General features: G+C 38.0%; 2 protein-coding genes across 2 annotated transcripts in view; one reads left to right on the top strand and one right to left on the bottom strand.

Moving 5' to 3' along the window:
* Positions 1–832: 832 nt before the first annotated feature.
* On the bottom strand, positions 833–3681 carry LOC140146430 (nicotinate-nucleotide pyrophosphorylase [carboxylating]-like). The gene is given in 4 exon segments (XM_072168276.1): positions 833–1023; positions 1821–1952; positions 3131–3384; positions 3387–3681. Coding segments are annotated over 4 exon segments (732 nt in total). The 3' UTR covers positions 833–972.
* Positions 3682–21942: 18261 nt separating this feature from the next.
* The window catches only part of LOC140146431 (refilin-A-like), a 32652-nt gene continuing 30300 nt past the window's right edge, over positions 21943–24294 (top strand). The window contains exon 1 of the mRNA XM_072168278.1: positions 21943–22023. Within this exon, the coding sequence (XP_072024379.1) occupies positions 21979–22023 (45 nt within the window). The 5' untranslated portion in view covers positions 21943–21978. The remainder of the gene's footprint in view (positions 22024–24294) is intronic.

The following is a 24294-nucleotide window of genomic DNA, read 5'->3' on the forward strand; positions in this document are numbered from 1 at the left end:
AATACAAGTAACATTTGATGATATTCCTTACATTATAGACAGGGACAGGCGATTTGCGTGAAAAAAAATAGCAAATTGCGCGGAACTTTTTTTCAGTGCAAATCATGTATCCCTGCCCATAGGAAAAAAAATAGCCAATTGCGCGGGATTGCGCGGAAAAAAGTTCCACGCAAATTGCTTGTCCCTGATTATAGAATATAAACCACATGCTCCTTTGTTATGGGATGGGGTTATATCCCTGCACACAGAGAGCTGAGTTCTTTCAGTGCTATTCGCCGTAGAAGTGACATAATTAATCGGATTAACTACCATAGCAACAGAGGAATACAACTTTGAATATATCGCCCTGCAGTCTGCACTACAACATTCACGCTGTACGGTACCTATGCATTGAACCATAGCTGTCAAAGAAAAATTAAAAGGGGACATATCTGACAGTAAATGCTAACATTTTATAGAAAATTAATACTAATCTATTTTTAAAGAAATGTTATAATATGGCTTTAAGTCACATCTACGGCAAATTACTGCACATAAGATGTGTTTGCACTCGCAAGGTGTTATAAAGTACCTTAACTACCCTGTTCATCAGTTTCAACCAAATTAATGCCCCAGGTGTCCAAGACACTAATTTTTTAGAGGTCGCTTATTAAATTTATGAAATGAAAGCTTAGAGGTCTCAAGAATTGCCCGCATCTAAGATATTCTTGGGGTGGGGGTGTAGGGGCGCCAATTTTGTTTCTTGCCCCGGGCGCTACCAACCCTAGTTACGCCACTGATTTATTATATAACAACCACATTAAGATTGTCCAACCATAGGATTCGTAGGATCCCTGTCTGATTTGCAGATTTTCAATGAGAAGTTGACGACCGAATACCCCTGAGTGAGTTGGCTGCTTGAGATGACATCGATGTGTGGACTGAAATAACCTGCTATGTTGTCTTCGTTCACTCCACCGCTAAGCTCCACAATCAGGTGCGGAAATTAAGCCTTTCAGAGTTGCGGCCCACGCCATGAGCTGTCTGAAAATAAAATAGACCAACAATGAAATGTATATACTTTAATAGATTTGTTGAATTTGAAACAGTAATTTATTACAACGTTGTCAAGAACAATGAAACTAACCCTCATCTACCGGAGGCATTTTTATTTAACATGTGCCACAATAAAATGGCTGCATGTGTCATCAGCATTGGATCATTTTTGCTTTTGCATAGCATAAAAATATGATGCAAAAACAAAAAACAGTTTCATTTCAAAGTTATGATCACACACAGTTTTTTTAGGCCAAATTCAACAGTTATCATATCATGAATGCTTATGTCTGCGTATAGATCTCTAATATTTTCCCCTTGAAAAATACAAAATAAATACTACCGGTATACAAATTGCAAAATTTGGAAATTGCTACAAATCCAATGCTGTGTGTCAGTTCAGGTTGAACTGTACATTTGTATAATTGATAAATTATAATGATATATAAACTATAAAAATATAATTTTAATACCTTTGGTTTAAATTTAAAATGATCTAACATGACAATCTCAGCTCCTGAGCTTTTTCTCCCTGGTAATATAATTTAAATATAATGATAATAAGCAGGGTCAGAATTTCGTTGTGAATCAGATAATCGATTCTCGCAAAGATTCTCATTAACAGATTTGTGGGAATCAACCGCAAACGTTTGTGGTTTACAGTACACAGAAGTTGATTTGCCAGAATCAAATGATTCCCGCAAATTTATTCTGCAAGAATCAAGATTGATTCTCGCACTGTGAAACAAAATTCTGACCCTAATAAGCTTTGCATTTTTAGATACCTTTGGCTCAAAATTATCTAACATGACAATTTCTGCTCCTGAGCTTGCTGCTTCTCTAGCTTCGGTCAAACTACGGCATTCTACTTCAATCTTTGTTGAAAAACCACCCACTCTCCTTGCTGCAGTTACTGCCTGTGAACAAAATTAATTCAATTTCAAAAATTTGCCTCGTGTTCTTAAATGTTATAGTATGTAGGTGATACAAAAGTTGCAAGGAAACACTTTTAAGTCTCGTAATGAAAGTCACAAGTTACAAAAAATTTATCTGGGTTAATGTTACTTGTGAACTTTAGATTTGAATTTGCACTATACACATTTGATGTAAAACTAGAGTCTGCTAGTTCCAGTTTCCAGTAACTGTAACTCAGAACGGTATCTTCATTTATCATTTGGACGTTATTATACCAGTACTGAACTTACAGGGGCTCTATCGACATCTGTTCCACAAACAAGAAACTTCACAATATGTGGGCTCACTTTGGGCTCCAAGGATGTAGCTGAGGAACTGTCTCAAGGACAGTTTGGGCATGCATGGATGATTGTAATCCCATTGTATCTGGGTCTGGTCAGCTGTGAATGATTTAAATCCCATTGTACTATACTCACACAACAAGGTTGAGATAATAGAACTACATTGATTCTAATCTCAACACATTTCTTGAGTTGGCAAAACCTGAAATCTTCATTTACTTTGGTGCAAAAGTGGTCAAACATATTGTGTGGCAAAATTTCTACATTTTGATTTAAATCATATTGAGCAGCATTCTAGAGGGTCTATAACATCTCACTCATCTGACTAATACCGTATTTCTTGATGCTTGAACTTTGAAGGTACAGTGCATCCGTATGTCATGATGTACTGCTGCAAGACTTCAGATCCGTAGATATCATTATGTTTTATGATACTAGACTGAAGTCTTACTTCATGACTTGCAGTCCCGGAGTCTACTGCTATCAATTTTAGGTTGATTTTTTTGTAGCACCTGTTATTTATTCTGCCGATGTTTAGAGTTGGATGAAAGCTCTTTTGATTTGATGAGTCAACTGTATCTTTGGGTACGGGGTTGCCTATTTTTAACAGTTTATAAAATTTAGTTGAATATATGAAGCGCAATTTACTATTTTAGCAACATTTTTTATACGACCACCCGCCGCGATCGGCTGTGTTTACTTCAAAACTTCTATTGCTTTACACGGTGTCATCATGTCATGCATCATTGATTTCTACTACATTTTGATAGCAGTTGACTCTAGCTAAATGTGTGAAGAATCGTGAGCAAACTTTAAGTAAGACTTCTCAAGCAAGTTACCTGTTTAATACTTCCAGCACTCCAAATATGATTATCCTTAAGCATAATCATGGAAGACAAATCATGTCTATGCGTTGACACCCCACCAACCAATAACGCATACTTTTCAGCAACCCGAAACCCTGGTGTTGTTTTTCTCGTCCCCGCAATTTCCCCAGTCCACTTCCTTGATTCAGCAATATCTGCGTATTTTCTTGACGCTGTCGCTACTCCACTACACCGGGTCAAACAGTTCAATGCGGTCCTCTCCCCAGTAGTATATTTCTCGCATTTCCAGAAACTGTAGCGACTTCACAAATGGGTTTTAAAGAGGCTCCTTCAGGGTAATTCCACACAACAGTACATTTGAGTTGAGTGAAGATAGCGTCGAAAAATGGTACACCAGCGAGCACCCCAGCAGACTTGCATAAAAGCACAGCTGACTCTTGCTGATCACCAACAACAATACCACCGTAGTCAAAGGATGGGGTGTCTTCTTTTAACCAAGAACGAACAGTTTCTTCAAGTAAAACAGGGGGCAAAATGTGAGATTTATGAATGTTGTTTTCCATATTGTTCAGTGTTACAAATGCTTACGTGGAATTCGGCAGTCTCGGCAATCCAGAATGGTAGAGACAGCTAGTAGGCACTTACATCATAGCTCGTAGCCCATTAAACGCCACCAAGTGAGCGGCTTTATTTAAAATGAAATTTGAACAAATAAAAGAGTAAGAAACTGCTTGCAACTTTAGCAAAAAAGCGGGCAAGAAAGAAAGAAAGAAAACGAACGAAAGAGAGAAAGACAGTGAGAGAGAAAGGATGCAAGGAATTAAATCAGTAATGGTTAAAGAAGAACGGCAATCAAAGAAGACATGTAAAAGGGAAGAAATAAAGAGAAGGAAACTGGAGGAAAGAAGGACTCAAGCATATACTGCAGTTACTGTCCGTTTTCCTATACACAATACACAGTGCTCTTTCCCATTGACGCGTGACCTCTACAAATAGCCCTACGTTAAAAGTATGGGGATATGACTAGTTAACGTCGCTGTGTGAAAAATAACCGGCCAATATTAAAAGTACTCTTCTAAAGTTCTAGAAAATATAGTTTTTTAACATGTCCTAAATTTTTAGCTAATTTAGATGTTTGGAAATATTCGTACTTTGGTGTTAATGTTATAGGTAATAGTACATTGCCTAGTTAACGTCGCTGTGTGAAAAATAACCGGCCAATATTAAAAGTACTCTTCTAAAATTCTAGACAATAGGCCTATAGGCCTAGTTTTGTAACATGTCCTAAATTTTTAGCTAATTTAGGTGTTTGGAGAGGGTCGTACTTTTGTGTTTTAGGAAGGACATGTAAACGACAGATAACACCAAAAATATGAAGAAATTATTTCCAAACCGTGTTAAGTCAACAATCATTATGTTGCTCATTTTCAAGAATGCTGGTTTACAAAAAGCACGCCATTGTCTGATTTCGTGAACAAAGCCACACATACCATTGTTTCCTTTCGTTTCCTTTATAATCGGTTACCCAACTGAAGCTATGAATACCACACTGAAAACTTAAACTAGTCAGACAGTTGCTTGACTCAGAGGGCGCCCTAACCTTGGAGAGTGGCAAAAATTTTTTACTCTGCACCTTTAGAATTTTAATCTTCAAAAATCATCTTTTTACCGCGCACATCCTTAGTTATTTTTGATATATGTATTAAATTGGACATTTCCTTTAGTAGTTGAAGCACGTTTTGGTGTTTTTTAGCGATTCGCAAGCACAAAATTTGAACTTTTTAAATCAGTGTCGTCATTGAAATTGGAAGCTATTGGAATTCACCATGTTGAAATCTGGATTACGCAATACCGCCGGGACATCGTCGCAATTTTACTTCATCCTGTTGGCTATGGTACTTGGTGGTTTACATTTTTCGACGGAGAGGTATCTTTCAACTGCAAATGAAGACTGGATTACATATGGTAGGAGATATCCATTTTCTCACTTTTCTTCATCAAATTTTTCCGACCAGAACTTTGATAATTTCAAGCCGCCACGCCCATACTTTTCCCAGCCGACTAACGGCAACATAACTTTCATTGTAAAACAGAACTTGTACAATGTTTATGTCAGTACGTATTATCTCTACAAAATCCACAGAAAGAAAACCGGTAAAGGCGTTCAGTACAATTTGCATGCAGGTGTTAGTTTGCTTGTTGCTGCAGGGGACATAGAAACAAATCCGGGACCGGTAAAGAAGGGGAGAAAGCCAAAGTTTCCTTGTGGGCTTTGTCAATACGCTGTTAAAAACAATGATGCTGCTCTTGAGTGTGACTCTTGTAAAAACTGGATTCATAACAAATGTTCAGGGGTTACAGACACTAGTTATGAAACTTTCATTTCCATGAAAAACTTCAATTGGACTTGCCCATCGTGTGAGGTTTTGAACTTTGCTAGCTCACTTTTTTCAATTGATCAGATTGATGTGCATAACTCCTTTGATAGTTTGACAGATGAAGTAAACAGAGAAACATTTAATCCAGGGGTTACCTCTAGCCCCCTTGGTAAGGAGAAAGTTAATGGTGCTGGGTACAGGAAACCTACGTTTGTGCCAAAGTTTCCTAGCACCGATCGTGGTTCATCAGAGACGATTAACCGTTCTTCAACCCGAGATAAAACAAACTTTAAACCAAAAATAAAACCTAATCAGAGAAATAAAAAGACTAAAACCATCCAGCACAATGGTATCAAGGTGGGCATTATAAACTGCCGTAGTATCAGTGGAAAAACTGCATTGTTTGATGCTTTTGTTGACCTCGAAAATCCCGATGTCATCATAGGATCGGAGTCGTGGTTGAATGATTCTGTACAGTCATCTGAAGTATTCCCCCCCCAACTTCACGGTCTACCGTAGAGATAGGAACTCCAGAGGTGGTGGTGTTTTTGTAGCGGTTAGAGACAATATTACATCCCTTGAACGTAAAGATCTGGAAGTTGATGGCTGCGAGATACTGTGGTGTCAGCTGTCCCTCAAGTCCAAGGATGATGACATATTCATCGGAGCATACTATAGATCAACTGATTCATATAAACCCGAAACCTTGAATGGTCTTGAAGAGAGTTTACACAAATTACAGAGCAGTGTGAATGTACCTTTCATAGTGTTAGGTGGTGATTTCAACATACCAGGTATGCTTTGGAAAGTGGATGATACTACTTTCCCTGTGAATGGTCTTCAAAGTAAGATTTTAGACATTGCAAATGACTATAACCTCGACCAGAGAGTTGATTTTCCTACAAGAAAAGACCCAGTTTCTGGAACAGAGAACATATTGGACCTTCTTTTCACAACTCGTCCGTCTTTGATTAAAAACACAAGACCTAGTTCTGGAATTAGCGACCACATAGCTGTGTTAGCAGACATCAACATCAGAGCTCCTAGAGTGTCGAAAGCGCCCAGAACTATTTTCAGATGGAAAGACGTTGAGGAAGCGACTTTTATTGAATCTGTGTCCAAGCTTCAGACTCAGTTTATGCGATCTTCGCCTAAGTCCAAACCAATTGAAGAGAACTGGAATTTCTTCAAGGATGGGTTAACGAACATTATCAACAAAACAGTGCCTCAGAAAATTGCTCGGGAAAACCAAGACCTTCGTGGCTCTCAACAGACCTTGTTCGCCAGTGCAGAAAGAAAGAAAGAAGCTATGTTAAAGCAGTGAAAAGTGGACTGCCATCAGATTGGGATAACTTCAAAACTCTGCAGAAGAAGGTTAATAAAGAGATTCGCGGAGCTAAGAGATCTCATCTCCAGGAAATGACATCTTCTGAGAACCCGCGGCAATTCTGGCGGTTTATAAACTCCAGCCGCAAGGACAGTTCAGGTGTTCAAGTGCTCAAAGTTCAGGATACAAATATCACCTCTGATAAAGGGAAAGCTGAGACTTTGGCTGACCAGTTTAGTAGTGTCTTTACAAAAGAAAGCGTGGCTGATTCAAAACCTGAATTACCTCCAAGTCCGTATCCAGATATGCCAAATATCACAGTATCTGTTGATGGTGTTGCCAAACTTTTGAAAGAACTAAAAACAAGTAAGGCTGCCGGACCTGACGCAATTGCAAATAAAGCACTCCAACTAGCGGCCGATGCCATTGCTCCTATGCTTGCAGTCATCTTTCAGCAATCCTTGGACACAGGGACTTTGCCTACTGATTGGAAGAAGGCGAATGTGACCCCCATTTTTAAAAAAGGCTCCAGAACTGACCCAGCAAATTATAGGCCCGTCTCACTGACGTCAGTGAGCTGTAAATTGTTAGAGCATATTATTGATAGTCAGCTTATGAAACACCTGGAGAAACACCAAATCCTGAACGGAAATCAACACGCGTTTCGCAAGGGTTTATCGTGTGAATCACAGCTCGTCATGACCATGCAAGACTTCACCAACAACTTTGACAGTCAGATTACTACAGATATCGCGGTGTTGGACTTTTCCAAAGCATTCGACGTGGTACCGCACCAAAAGTTAATCCATAAACTTGGTCACTATGGCATTAGGGGAAGCGTACAGAAGTGGGTTAAATCATTCCTGTCTGACAGACTGCAAAGAGTCGTCGTCAATGGTGAAACATCCGAGTGGCATAAGGTGGAGAGCGGCGTCCCACAGGGGACAGTTCTTGGCCCGCACTTGTTCCTGCTTTTCATTAATGACATAAATGCTGCAGTCGGTGGAACAACCCGGCTTTTCGCGGACGATTGCTTATTATACCGGAAAATCCAGACGTCAGCTGACGAATCTCTTCTCCAACAAGATCTGGACACCCTCGCAGACTGGGCAGATACCTGGGGGATGAAATTTAATCCCAGTAAATGTAACATCATGAGAATCTCCAGAAAGAGAAACCCAGGGAAGACGAACTACACCATGCAAGGTGTCAACTTGGAAGAGAAATCTGAAATCACATATCTTGGCATCATTATCCAGAATAATTTGAGCTGGAATCGCCAGACTGAACATGCAGCCTTCAAAGCTACACGCATTCTCAATTTCATTATGCGTAACTTTTACCCAGCATCAAAAACAGTCAAAGAGAAACTATACTCAACACTGGTGAGACCTCACCTTGAGTATGGGAGTGTTGCATGGAACCCATTTACTTCTAAGAACACTTCGTCTCTGGAAAGAGTCCAGCGACGAGCTGCCCGCTTTGTTTGCGGAGACTTCAAGAGGAGGAGTAGTGTCTCCAAAATGTTATTTGACCTGGGATGGACGTCCCTTGAAGACAGGAGGAATCAAACCAACTCACTTATTTCTATAAAATCATCAACAACATTGTTCATATTAAACCGGATGTCATCCAACCCAAGAGCATCAGATCACGCAGGGGTAACAACACACAGTTCAATGAAATAACAGCAAAACCAACATTTACATTCAGTCATTTTTGCCAAGAACAGTGAGAAAGTGGAACAAATTATCGCAGGAAGTTATTAGCGCCCCCAACCACAACCAATTTAGAAGCAAGATTTAGCGCCACTCATCCAGGGCCTCTTCGTCAGACTTCCTTGCGGAGTACTAGAGAGGACAACCACCAAGTACCAAGTAGACTAACTTAAAGCTAGTCAAGCAGGTTAGTCCAGCCCGCCTGACCAACCTAACATTAGTCAAGCCCGTAGCTCAAGCTAGTCCAGCCTGCTGGACTAGCTTGCAATTTTGATAAGCTAGTCAAGTCTGCTTGACTAACGTGTAATACGGTGCTTGACTAGCTTACAATATCGATGGCTTGACTAACTTGATGATACAAACCGGCTTGACTAGCTTTAGGTTAGTCAAGCCGGCTTGACTAGCTTTAGGTTAGTCAAGCCAATGACTTTCGTAACTTTCATTTCACAATACTAAATTGCGCAACCGCTTTGCACGTGCATGTTCAACACATAGGAAATTGCTTTGAAATGGCTACTCCATTATACGTAGTTGTCTAGTAATAGTTAAATAACATTATCGGAATGGAAAGTTTAGAATTGACAACCTGGCACTATCATCATTGTTAACAACACTATTGTTTTTTGATGGTTTTTAATGTAATTTAGTGATATTTTGGATATTCACATGCGATTACAGAGTTTAAAATCAAATGTAAGCATACTAAACATGATAAGTTCTAATATTATGTTCCATGATTTGTAAGTGCCTCCATGGTCTAGTGGTGAGTGTATAGGGGTTGTAATCTCCAGGTCCGAGTTCAATTCCCAATGAAGGTAAGTGGTCATAAATGTGTTGTCATCATCATTACCAGGTAAGAGGATTTTCTTCAAGTAATATATCAGTTTCAAAACGCAAAACTATGAGAATAAATCCCACTAGACAAGATAAACATCCACATTTGTCTCTTTTTTTTCAATTTTTTACCAGTAACGTGGTTTGCAGCACGCTAGTCAAGCAAGCTAGTCAAGCAGCTGCCTGACTAGCTTAGAACTGCTTGACTAACGTTAGGTTAGTCAAGATGAACACCATCTGGACTAACTTAAAGTTAGTCATAAACTAGTCGAGCGACTAACCTAACGTTAGTCGAGCAGGCTTGACTAACGTCCAAGCTACTCAAGCAAGTTAGTCGAGCCGGCTCGACTAACGTCAAGTTGGTCAAGCACGTTAGTCAAGCAGGCTTGACTAGCCTTACGTTAGTCAAGATGGGCACCATCTGGACTAACTTTACGTTAGTCAAGCTGACCAATTAAAGTTTTCAGTGCAGCTTTATTGCGATATCGCACATGAAAACAGACACTTGTGCACAACCAGAGAAGATCCGATTTTATCAGTTGAGCTGTTTCAATGAGTGTTATCTTGGTTTAATACCGTAAAATGGGGTAACTTCGGTCAGCGGGGTAACTTTGGTCGGTCAAATATATTTTTTTAAATGGTCATATTTTCGTACAGCAATATTGTTTTTAGTCATATTTGGTGTCTATTTGTTAAGAAATATGTTTGGAAGAAATAATAGTCGCTCATGTGTAATTTCCTTGAAATTTACAAAAAAGCGGGATTTTTGACCAAAAATCAGCATTTTTTACATTTTTTCAGAAAAAATAAAATCGATATTTGTGAGCAAGGATGTGTGTTTGATTAATTTTGCAAGGTGTCAAATGTCACAAAAAACAACAACTTGCCCATATTCAGCGAAGATCAATTTTTTTGATTTTTTTTCCTTCATGGAATGTAATACTGTGACCAAAGTTGCCCTAAAGGCGGGGTAACTTTGGTCAGGTCATTTTGAACCCCTAGGGCACCCTTACAAAATTATTAAAAATCTTTTTCAACTTCAAGGTGTAGAAGGAACCCTAATGTCACAAAAAAGAGTTAATTAGAAATATAATTGGTTTTGTTTGGAAGCAGTGGTTTAAAAACTCTGAAAAGTGCCCAAAGTTACCCCATTTTACGGTAGCTTTTAATGGGGTTAAGTCCTGCAAAGGTCGAGATGAATTCTACTGTAGACATGACTGCATCATGGAAGGACAGAAGGAAGTATAGTATATAGGCCTATATAGGATTGAGAACCGGGGGGCACTCGAATGTGAAAGTGACGTATCTGTGCCCACCAGCGTACGAAACTAGGGGTCTATCGGTGTAGGAATTTTCGGAACTGAAAAAGGGGGTCATTCGGTGTTGGCAATCACGGTCAATGGGGTGATTTGGTATGGGAGCGCCCAAAATTTCACATAACAATCAAAAATAGCTTTTTACACAATTTTACAGTACAAAACAGACTAAACTCATTTATTTTGCTCAAAACGCCGAAATTTCAATTTTGAGGACAAATAATTATTGTTCAAGAAAGGGGGTCATTTTGTGTAGGCTATTGACAAAAAAAACCCGGTGTCATTAGGTAAGTTCAGTTGGCATCATTAGGCTAATCATGATGAATGAATTCCGTTGAAATAAAAAAAAAATAGGCCTATAGGTGGGGGCTACTGATGTTTATTATTAAAGTGCTCAGTTTTTATGGTTGTAAAAATGGTCATAAAGAGTTTATATAATTTAGTGACACTTAAGTAAAGTATAGGCCTACATACGGAGGCCTACCGGTATGTTACCGGTATTGAATGCAACATGTCTTGCATCAGTGGCGTATGTAGCGTCATAGGGAGGGGGGGGGGGGCACGTACCAATCGATTGCAAAATTCTAAAAAATCCCATAAGAAGTTGCCAAAAATGGCTTGTGCCCCCCAATCAGACCCGTGCCCCCAATCATGGTCGGTGCCCCCCCCTACGCTACTGATTATATAAATGGCCCTTCAATTATGAACAATTCTGATTTTGGAATCTGTGAATCGCGAAATCCCCGAGTTTAACTCCTTGGGAAGCTAACAAACATAAGTAAGGTACATGTAGTAAGCTTAGGTGACTGAAAAGATCAGTTGTGAAAATCTATCCATTGCACACAAACTAATACAAATCAGGGTTTTATGCTTTATAAAGCCATACATAATGTAGCCTACGATCTTATAATATGAAATTGGTTAATTTTTTTCACACCTGATTTTTTGGCATATTTGTAATGTTTACACATGTCCGACTTGCACCTAAATGGAATCAGCCAAATTTGTTGTGTTTGTAGGTCAACAGAGCAAAGTTCGACATAATGTCAAGAATTATGAGCTATTATGACATTATGCCCTCCTATATAGAACTGCGTGTTATATAAACGGCCAAAATAACCAGCAGGGTTTCTTTACCTTGTTATTTCAGCTAAAAATGGACAGAAACCCTTCCCAATAATTATTACTAGCATTATTCCAGCACTTGAGTATATAATAACAAATTTAAAATTTGAAGGAAATCGTACAAAAGGTGGTACTACACCCCTGGCAAATTGTGTGCCTATTTCTGCATTTTTCTCAAAAATTATAGCGTATTTGTGACTAGTAAGGGAGTGTTCAGAAATACTCTGGTAGGGGGGGGGCTGAAAAATATGTAGGGGGTCATAAAATTTTGAGAGTTCTGAATAGGGGGGGTTAAAAAAGTTTTGGGTGTATGAACAGGGGGGTTAACAAGTTTTTCGGCACGTAGAGGGGGGGTGTAAAATTTTTTCGCGCGCTGCACGCGCAAATGCTCCCATGTTAAACCAGAACAAAAATACATTAATGATCCAGTGTTAAAAATTGTCGTCTAAAACTTAATTTTGAGGTTTGTGTCAGTTCTTTCTGGTCAGCTCTTTAAATCACTAAAAGCTGCAATATCTTTGCTCTTCTTTAGTGTTGACAATTTTTACAATAATGTTTCATGTATGTAGTACAGATTATTAATTTATTATCACTGCTATATACAATTAAATCATGTTGCATTACAATTATAGGCGGAGGAAGCTTGGAGAACCAGGGTACACGTCCCCGCCCTAATTTTTTCCATGGGGGACATCTCCTAAAAATCCTTAAAGAAGAAAAAATAAAGCAATAATTGCCATGTGCAACTTTTATTAGCACATCGAAAAGCACCATGTTTTGGGCCGAAATAGGGTAAAATTGCTCAATTTTGCGCTTCGCGATCACGCGAACTGGCCCATCAATTTAATAGCAAAACACACCATTTCGGCAGTAGTGTAGACAGGGGTGGAAGGGCCCCTGACAAAAAATGAAAGAGAAAAGTGCCCCTCTGACAAAAAATGAAAGAGAAAATCTGGAGGGCAAAGAAAAGGAGAAAGGAGACCCTTTTCCATATAAATCATGGGCCAATAGTGTAAATTACAAAATGTTTGCACGCTGTGTGCACACATTGTCACAATGAAGGCATTTTCATTACATCATGGGCGAAATACACAATTTTTGCACATCACGTTTTGTCCCAATAAAGCCTTTTTTGGAAGCTCAAATACATGTACAGTCTCTCTAAAAACCAAAACCGGTATATGTATTTGCAACTGCAATTTCTTTTTTCGTCTGTGCCCCCGAAATTTTATTCACCCCCCGACCAAGAAAACTGGCTACGCCCTTGTATTTTGGGCTAAAATAGTCTTTTTTTTTTGCGAGCTTCGCCGCAACAAAAAGTCCAAGTATAGGCGTAGATCCCGGGGGATGGCCCATACAATCATCCCCCAATGTTGATGCCTGTATGTGTGTTTGTGACCAAATTAAGCTCTTATTTGGCCATTTTAGCCCCCAAAGTACAAATTTTTGCGCTCTTTGCGCGTATTTAATCCACTTTTACATCAAATTTCATTAGTTTAGCTTCCAAATGGCAAATTTTTTAGCGTGCTACTTGAAAACATTTCCACAATTCCACATATTTTATATCAATGACATGGGTACAATTTCATTGCACATGAATACAAATTTTAGTAATGCAATTTGAATGGTAGTATAACTTAATTAGTAGAATGGTACATTAAGATGGGGGGGGTGTCAAAATAGTTTTGAACCTATATGAGGGGGGGGGTCAAAAGTTTTAGGTCAATTAAGAGGGGGTCAAAAAGTTTTGGGTTCACGAAGAGGGGGGGTTAAAAAAATTTTTGAACCTGAAAAAATATATTGTCCCCCACCAAAGTATTTCTGAACACTCCCTAAGATATGTATAATACTATAGCCTATATAGGGCAAGGACTCCCGGCAAGGACTACAACTACTGCACTGGATATTTTATTTCAGCACAGACAACAGCTGTGGAGTTACAGTCAAAAATGAGGGAAACCAATATTTGATCAATAAATCAATAACTACTTGCCTTGAGTTGCTGAATTTCCAGTGCAGTAGTTGTAATCCTTGCCCCTATAATATACATATCTTACTTGTCACCAACGCGCGCGCTATAATTTTTGAGAAAAATGCAAAAATAGGCACACAATTTTCTTTATATATGGCCCCATTCGTGCCTGGAAAGTTCATATTGATTTTATCAAGGAAAAGGCTAAAAAAATTTTTTAAAAATCCCCTCTTACAGCCTATCGACAGGTCTGATTTGGAACAGATAATAATACCAATCTAAACACCATGGAATTCACCACATCACGACCAAGCTCACATTGGGCGGCCCATTCCTTTTTAAAGGAATTTTTATTGATAATATAAATCCGATTATATAATTAGGCCCTATATTGCACGAAAAGTTATAATCATTCAAGCAGGAAACTATTGAATTCCTATTGCTTTCATAAAAAATATTTGTGATTTATTTCTCACGATTTGGCATTTGTTTTTAAGTCTAACCTGAGACTATAGGCACATTCTCCGATAAAGTGTCCAAAAAGCCAAATCTGTGTCGCCCATAGTGTCAAGTCGTATTCATACTTGTTTCGTCAGAAAGAAATGACTTTTATTAATATAACTAATACTTAGGAGTTGCTTTCTAAAATGTGTGGGGCTGGAGGTTGTAACATGCCTAGAAAGTATAAAACAATAAAGCTGATTATGCATGTCCATTGTTTTCCTCCATGTCGCCAGCCAAGGTACGTTCCGTATAATGTGTCCCTGTTCGTTAAACATGCGCGCATAATAATGGAATATAGGTACTTTTCATTAGTGGTATCATGCCCTAACTATAAAGTATAAAACATCACAACGCAAGTTATTAAATTTTTCCAACAGGTCTTTGAGACTATGTCGCCAAAATTGTTCACAGATACGTTACCATATTTCTACATGTAATGAATAACAACCTGTCAAAATAACTGGCTATATGAATGTTCCCATATGTTATGGATCAAGCAGGCACTATAGTTATATTATATATGTGGTACATAACACAATGGTTTCAAAGTTAAAATATCAGGTCTATTAATGGCAAAAAATCCTGACGTTACGTTCATGCGTTCACAGATACGTTACCTAAATTCTACTCCCCTCGGAAAAAACGCTGTGATAAATGAAGCCAAATACCATACCAGACTTTAGTACATTGGGTGATGACTGATCAAGTATGGGTAAGTCGGTAAGTTTTTACACTTGCACGATTAAGACAAAAGTGGGAAAGGGCTTCACAGATACGTTACCCCGGTACCACTGATACGTTACCCCCAATGCGTACAAGTAATATTGCTCAAAAATGAAGTATTGTTGAAAAATCACCCATGCATTGTTTTATGTTCTGAAACTATTAAAGTTTACGATTCTGAATGATTTTCACGAATTCTTCGTGGTTGGCATTTTGCAATTCCTGAGCCCAAACTTGGACGCTTTATCTGAGAATGGGCCTATAGTAAACCAGTCTCAGGTCTAACCAATATATCTTCTTCAAAATTTAAATATCATCAACTTATATAAATTGATGACCAATGGTGCGTATCGAAAAGTGTCAGGAAAACAGTGCTCTGGAATTGGCAATTTTTGGTCATCGAACTTTGCCTGTTTTTGTGCCTACACTGGATGTTTGGTTTAGCATGTCTGTTTGCACAGTGATTTTCATCACTTATTCTAGTGCACTTTTGTATTCCCATTGATCCTTGTTGTTTTTGCAGGTTCAGCACTTACGGCCTTGGAACTGGTAATTTTTGGCTATCGAACGTTGCCACATCTCATGATGCCTACATTTGCTGTTTTTGTCCCCCTGCATACTGTCTAGTCTGCATTTTACTTGTTCCCCCACTTGCACATCAAGTTGATGTACCATGTGTACCTTGCTTTTTTCTTTCCTAAATAGATGCAATTTATTTTTTATAAGGCAAAGTAAAAATAAAACATGTTTCTCGTCCAGGTTTTGGAAAAATAGGAGGAAGAGGGGCTTTTTATTTTTGATTTTTTATTGAAAAAATGCCCTAAATTGCCCTATAGTATTTAGACGCTTTTATCCTTTTTATAGCGTAAAGATTAGAAGCTGAAATTTTATTTTGTTGTTTTGAGATGTCAACCCCTCTGGTCATCACAAAACACTTCACAAATGCTTCTAAAAGGCTTATAAGAAGAAGTTGCAACTTCTCTAGTATCTTTACAAAAAGTTACGATAGAAAGGTTGCAAAATAAAAAGACTAAAAATGCAAAATCTTCAAAACAGGAAGCGGGAGGGGACGAGAAACATGGTGTTTTTTATTTACTTGGCCTAATGACCAATTCAAAAACATCAGTTCTCAGGGCCATAGCAAATTAGAGACGCTTTGGACTGATCTCTTTCACGCTGCCATAATTTTATTAGGCTTTTAATTATCTTCCTGAATAATTCTCTTCCTGTTAATTCTCTTCCTGAATGTATTGATTGTAAATGTGTTATGCTGATGATACAACTTTGCTTTTCAAATCATCAGACCCATATCATATCAGCGCTATGCTACTCAACTCATTTGCATAGCAAAATGACCCGTCTCCTCTGCAGCCAATTTGGTTTCGCTCCATCGAAATCAAGCTGGTCACGGAGGAGACTACCCTCCTTGTGTTTGTTCATTTGTGTATGGAGAGCCCTTCTTGGAGTCCGTTTGGACTTAGGCTACGCTCTCAGCTAGAGTCCGACGCTGCAAAGAACTAGAAACACCTTCTCTGTGAACTCGCTAGAGCAAGGAAAATAAAAACTGGTTTCATTACTATCTGTTTTTGCAGGTCTGCGACCATGGTGTTACCACAACTGTCTTTGCGTCATTAACATGTGCTGGAGTCTACACTATCATACTTGAGTGCCCCCTCCCCCGGTGAAATTTGGGAGATTTGGTCACCGTCCTAAGCGTCCTTACCCACACGAGTCGCTCAAGGCCCTACCCGGCATTATTAATTATTAGTGGTTACTGGTTAGCCCCTATAAATACAGTCGCGTATCGCGTTGTTATTATTCTTGATTATTAACAGAATGTATGCACTATAAGTAGTCGTCATAGAATTCACACAGTCTATGCATGTCATTTACGGATACAAAGAGGATAATAATGTTGAGGGCGCGCCCACAAAATCTTACACCGTCTTACACAATGTTCCAAGGCAAAGTTCAGTTTAATATTTACTCATCGTACAAATACAGACGTTTTATCATGTTATGATGTTGTCTGGATGGGTGGACAGTTGTCACACTGTGGAAAAACAACAACCGGGAATCCGCATTCATTTACAAATAGCATTAAATTAGTATCACCTAGTGGCCTCCGTGCAGTGGAAAACCTTAATTGTTTCATCAAAAGAAATGAAATTGAAAAAAAAAAACCGGATCCACCTGTGCGCCTATAAAATGGGCACAGAAATTTGTCTCAAATATGAATGAATTTTAAGAAACATACGGGATATGATGAACCAATGACCTGACGCCATGATAGTAGGATCTATTGGTCGTTTTATATACAATGTATATACCATATTTGATCCAATCTTAACTTGGAATGAACATATCAATTATATTTCTTCTGTTATTTCCAAACGTATTGGTGTCATTCGCAGAGTTAACTATCTTCCTCCAGTCACATTAAATTTACTTGCCAATGCATTGGTCTTCCCACATTTTGATTATTGCAGTCCTGTTTGGTCAAACTGCATTTCTGAACATTGTAATTCTCTCCAAATTCTTCAAAACAAACTTGCTCGTGTTCTTTTGTCTGCCGACATTAGAACACCCATTTCTGATATGATGAACACTCTCTCCTGGGACAGATTAAATGAAAGATGGGATAAACAGCTTCTTTGTAACTGTTTTTAAATGTCTTCATCATGATGCTCCTTCTTACCTCTCATGGCAATTTATTTTTACTTCTTCAATTCATTCAAAATGTACCAGAAGTCAATCTTGTAATACACTTGTCTTGCCATCTTGGAATAACAATTCAGGGAAACGAACTTTTTCTTACAGAGGGTATGGATAATGTGCGAGTTGCGAGTTGCGAGTTGTGAGTTGCGAGTTGCGAGATGCGAGTTGCGAGTTCGAGTTGCGAGTTGCGAGTTGTGAGTTGAAATTTTGCGAGTTGCTAAGAAGAGTTTCGAGATGATTTACGAGTGTTGTTCACAATGGGCATTTAATTCAAGACTACATGCAATTGAGTGTATTGACAGTTGCTTTGAAAATATTTCTCCATATGATACATGTATGATAGGCCGATATCTTTAACTTTAAAGTTGCAGGTGACTTTGTGGTGATCACAAGTACACATTGTGTAGCACTACTTTCGGGCTCTGTTGCTTTAGTAGTATACTATCAAGCTGGGTTGCGTTCATCTTAGTTGTGAGTGAAGCGAGCACCGAGCTTAGCGAGGGCTACTATTGGTGGAATATATCTTGGATCATCATAAGTATCAGAGTACAGCACAGAGTCTGTGCTACATATAGGCCTATAACAGGAAAGAGCTCTAGTGGTGTCATGCATCGTTGATTCTCTCACATCTGCACAAACAGGTTATAAATTACCTAGACTTGTGCCCGAGTCTACCTCGTCTGAGTCGAGCTGAGTTGATTAGAATTTGAGTCCCGAGCCAAGTCAGAGTCCTTTTGTATCAGAGTCCGAACTCCAGACCAGGGTGCCAAGTCTGAGCCAAGTCCGAGTCCAGCAAACTATATGAACTGAGTCCGGCTCAAGTCCTGACTCAGTCCGAGTCCATGTTCAAAATTAAAGTTATGAACATAATATCAAAGACTCCAAATAGAGATGAATTTGAACCAATCCTATTTATGTATAGTGTATGGGAAGCACGGTGGCCCCATGGTTCGGGTGAGAGCATCATAATCGAAAGATTGCGGGTTCAAGCCACACTGAAGCCAGTGAGTTGCGTCGTTGAACAAGATAGCTTAATTCCCAATTGCTTTACTCCACCCAGGTGTAAAATGGGGAGCTGCTGGGGGTAATCACAATCTAAGTCACTGACAGTACCTGCACATCAGTTGCGCACTTGGTAAAGCGGAAATATTCTGATAATCCTAATGTTAGCGGAATTGTTGAAGTGTGCTGATAATTAGGTCATGCCTAGCTGAAGCACACATTAAATCACCAACATTTATTTATTTAATTTTTTTTTAATTTTTAGTGTACATAGCTACAATGTGTGCATGTGTTAAATCGGTAAATCTGGCCCTGGTTGCACAGGTGTACATGTTACATACGTAACACATACACCATCCTACATTGTACATACGAGGGGGTATCCAAAAGTTTTTGACATCACCAAGAAGGAAAAGAGCTATATCGATGAAATTTTGTCAGTGTATTCACTGGTCCTTATGTACATTATGGTCCAAAAATGGTCTCATAAGTATGTTTACTTTCTATACAGGTGGCGCAAGATGGGCAGTAGGCACATAACCTTTTCATGATAAGATCCTCCACTTTTTTAGTTTCTTCACTGTGGCCGCATCATCCGTAAGTGATGGACGTCCACTTCTTGGCTCATCTGTGAGGGACATGTGGCTAGTTTGGAATTTTTTTTTCAAAAAGCAACAGTGCCATATGATGGGCAATCGTCACCGTAGATAGCTTTCATTTCATCATAGATTTTCTGAGCATTGTAGGCCTAACCCTCCAAATGCAGGAACTTAATCACGCTGTGTGCCTCAATTTTCACCATCTTGCAGGTTATGCACCTACTGCCCATCTAGTGCCACCTGTAAAGAAAGTAAACATACTTATGAGACCATTTTTGGACCATAATGTACATAAGGACCAGTGAATACACTGACAAAATTTCATCGATATAGCTCTTTTCCTTCTGGGCGATGTCAAAAACTTCTGGATACCCCGATCGTACATGTAACAGTATGAAACCTTTGTGCTACCTGCTACATACATGTTATAACTGATATATTGTAATGTGTTTTCTGTGTTCACATTTCACCTAGATTTTCAGGTGGCTGGATCGTGTTCAGAGGTGTTTTTTAAATAGATGAGGAATTCAATAGGACATCCATTTATAAAAATAATTTGAAGTGATAATTGTTAATGCAACCCATCTCCGATATTTTGTATAGAGTCAGGTCACCTATCAACATGATCAAAATGAATCTTTAGTTCACATATTTGTGAGTGTGTTGATATTGTTTCTCCTCTGTTTAAAAAGCTCACTACTCTCTCAGGGCTGCTCTCTTTTATAACAAAACTGGTGAACATTTATATTTTGTCTAATTTTGAGAAGAAAAACTGTTTGGAATTGACATCACATTAGTCAGTTCAATTAAAACAATGTTTACAGTAGCACATGCTTGAACCTTTCTATTCCTTTGTCTGGAAAATTTGATACCCCACTACATCTCATTATATAATTGAAAATAATCAAACACTATAATGTGGTTGAGCTTGAGGTATGAGCAGGGAATCATAGACGATGGTCGTATTTTTATCTCTCAACATATTGTCCAACGTTATGCATGCAACTAGAGCACAGGCAATGAGGGTCTAATTCCAATAGGGGGTAAAACAATTTCTGTAAAAATTTGACAAATTAGCAACTCGGAAGACCTCGCAAATTTCAACTCACAACTCGCAAATTTGCAACTCGCAGCTCGCAAATTTCAACTCGCAAATGGCAACTCGCAACTCGCAAATCAACTCGCAACTACCCTTGGCAACTCGCAAATACCAACTCGCAACTCAACTCGCAACGGCCCTTTCAACTCGCAAATTTCAACTCGCAACTCGCAGATTTTCAACTCGCATCTCGCAACTCGTACTCACAACTCGCAACTCACAAAATACATTTACCCTCTTACAGAGGTGCCTCAGTGTGGAACAGACTGTCTTCGGATGTTCGCAGTAATCTTACATCAATGAATGTGAATATGTTAAAATCAACGATAAGCATTTAATTCACACCTTTCCACCTCTGTTAGTATTAAATTTCACTACCTGTTTGTTAAAATAAAATTCATGTCTATAAAATTCATTTTACCATCTTGATTTGTAAATATTACCTACATGTACATGTATGTAAACATTTTTCAATTTTGCTTTTCTTCTGTATTATGTAATTTATCTCTTGATATGTAAAAATTGTTAAAATCTTGTATTATGTAATTATTATCAGGGTCTCATGGGAGACCAGTTTTTGTAAACTGAATGAAATACCCTGAATAAAGATTGTTATCTATCTATCTATCTCTTTTAAAATAAATATTGTTAATATTTATATTTACTCAAAAATTCAAGTATAGTGTGATGTATTGTATCCTTTTGTGTACACACACGCCCCTTGAAAGATTTTTTATACACAAAGGCAAGTCTCCTACGCAAGCGTGTGCATGTTTGTTTCCATGCAGGTGGTTTGCAAGCTTTACTGCATGCACGACGGGTTAATGGTCTTTGTCAAAGACTAACCCTTCATATACATATCCATGTGCTTACAGAGGAAATAATGGTTGCCAAGTCTACATTTTACTAGCCAAATTGGGCGTCATATTTGATAATATATTGCCCGATTTTAGGCTCGTTTTTAATAAGACATTGTGCAAAGTTCAAGAAAAACGTTGATTTTTTATCCAGACAGTTGTAAAAAAATGTTCACGATTAAAAGCTATGCATTCTGTGAAAAGGGAACCGTGGATGTAATGGGCGCCTTTTAATCGCTAGATCGCCACTTTAGTGATGACAAATTAGCAACACTGCTTTAGAGGAAAAGCAATTTACGCGAGAGAGAGATAAATTGGCACTGGTGTTTTTATATAGCTTTGTAAGCAGCTTCCATGCTGCTGATTGCAATGTGGTAATACTACCGATATGTGGATATTGTGTGCAATATATGAAATTTGAATTTGGAATTAATAATTAATCATCGCTAGACCAGGCATTTTCAACATCTGTTCCATCAGAGGTGCTTCATTAAAACAATAAAAAAATCTCATCATCGCTATTGTTATCATATCGACGCCAGATCAGATGGTACCGCGTAAGCAGAGCAGTGTTTTTTGCAGCTACTAAACGTACTATTATCATATTGAATGGTACCGGGTATATAACGGACCTGTTTAAGATATTGGTTAATACAAATATTATTGAATTTTTGTTGATAACGGCAAGATGGTGAAAATAGCGGTGCAAAGACGGATTGTGGTACTCTGTACGGTGAGTATATCAATATTACATAATGATTAGTATCAAATAATAACATATTATTATATAGCCTTTGTGCATACAATTCCAGTATTATATAATGTACTGCATATACACCCGGTATGATGAAAAGGCTATACGGGATATGTTATTCATATTTTATGTGCAGTATTTTGTTAGGCCTATATAATATATTTGTAGCGCCTAATATTTTTATCACGTGCACATAGTTACATAATCATTATGCTTATAATTTTGTTCAATTTGTTGCACACTGTGTGCACTGTGCAATGTGTTTTGATCCCTTGTTTTGATATTATGCAAATGTTTTGAAAAACTGAGTGCAGTTTTAGTTATTTGCTACGAGCTGATAATAGAGTTACTTTCATATGAATAATGATAATATATTTAGGCATAGTTATGTAATGCCTAGATTTATCTCTCAGAATCTCGCATTTAAAAAAAATAGCAATACTATATAATTTTAGATTTAGTGTATTACTAATAGTAGGCCTATTCAAATCATGATATTAACTTAATTTGTATAATTATGCTAAAAAAATTAACCATAATGCTTGTACTATAGAATGACCTTTTGGGTACAAAATCTCATGCTCTACATCTTGAAGAGGTCAAATTTTGAGCCCGGATTTTGAGTAAAGTAAATGTGAATTAGAACATTGATACCATATAAATACTATTACTAGTATAATTCAGTGATCCGATGACCCTAGTGGTCGCCAAAAAGGTCCAGGTCACTTGGACAATTCAACCATGCATAGATTATCATTAAAGCACAAATACATTGTAAATAAACAACACATTGCGCTATTCCAGTTGAAATCCATACCCCATATGGAAGACATGATCTTAATCTCACATAGGAAGTGTCAGTGAATTTCAAATGAGGTGACTTCGTTGGAAAATCTACACTTTACGTTTTTTACATCCAAATAAAAGTATTATATAAGGCCAAATAAAAAAATAAACATGTTTCACGTCCCCTCCCGCTTCCTTTTTTGAGGTTTCCTCAAATATATTTTTATTTTTTTTAATTCAGTTATAACTTTTCAAAAAATATGTCTAGGAAGTTGGGATGCATTCTATAGCCTTGTTAAGATACCAGAAACACTTTAGGAAGGTTTTGTGATCATTAGAGGGGGTGTAACTCTCAGAACAACAAATAAAAAAGGGCCTCCTCCTTTTTCCAGGCATTATTGTTTACGCTAAAACAGCTCTAAGTATGGGTATTTACACCAATTTTGCGATAAAAAATAGAAAATAAAAAGCCCCCTCTTCCTCCTTTTTTTCGAAAATCCGGACGTGAAACATGTTTTATTTTTTACTTGGCCTAAAACATGCTGCAACTATACTCAAATCGCTATAGTATTATACTGACCACCCTCTAATTGTTTAATTTGACCGAATTATCACTCTCAAAGTAAGGTATTATAAAACACATGATTAATGCGCTTCTGACCCTATAAGTCATATAAAAAACTCAATGAAACGGATTCGAATTTTAAACTGTAAGATTAATAATTATACTTAAGTCTATTCAAATTAGTTGAGATTTAGATTATTGGAGAAGAGCCTTTAATCTAAGTTTGGAATTTGTTTGTCTTTCATCACAATCTTCTAAAGGAAAACCCTTTGGCATATTCGGGTACAAAAATATGGGCGTTTTGACCAAAAACAATGCATCTATCACGATCAACTTATTGACGGTTGTTTGTTTATTAATTCATAGTTCTGATATGTGTAAAATTAATTAAGCGTATGGCTAATTAGATTTTATTTACTTGTTTGATTGGTCATGTGTACACAGGGTCAATGTATTACATTGAACTATACTTGAACCACTCTGATTTGCAATTAGCTCTGGCTCTACAAGATAATAGTAACTTTATGTTCATGTTGATAACAATATTAGAATCTGAACGGAACGAATTTTAGGTAACCTCTCACCAAATATTCTCTTATCTTTTATCTCTAAAATGAACAGAATTTTGATTTTGATTTGTAGCACGGAATCGCTGACCGGGCCAGCGACCGTGGCATGAGGTTGGTGATCTTGTGCGTGGTACGCAAGGGGTCCCAGGGTCAATTCCGGGGTTTACAACTTCCAAGTGACTTCTTTGTTCATCTTCTCTCCTTTTTCGTTCCTTCTCAACCTTCTGATAGCAGTGTTTAGGATTAATGTAACACACTTAAGACATGTATCTACATCAAGTTCGGAAATTGGGAACCCACAAATTTGGCATCCGCAAAAGAGGGATAAAC

Source organism: Amphiura filiformis, chromosome 2, assembly GCF_039555335.1.
Source record: "Amphiura filiformis chromosome 2, Afil_fr2py, whole genome shotgun sequence".
NCBI classification, from domain to species: Eukaryota; Metazoa; Echinodermata; class Ophiuroidea; order Amphilepidida; family Amphiuridae; genus Amphiura; species Amphiura filiformis.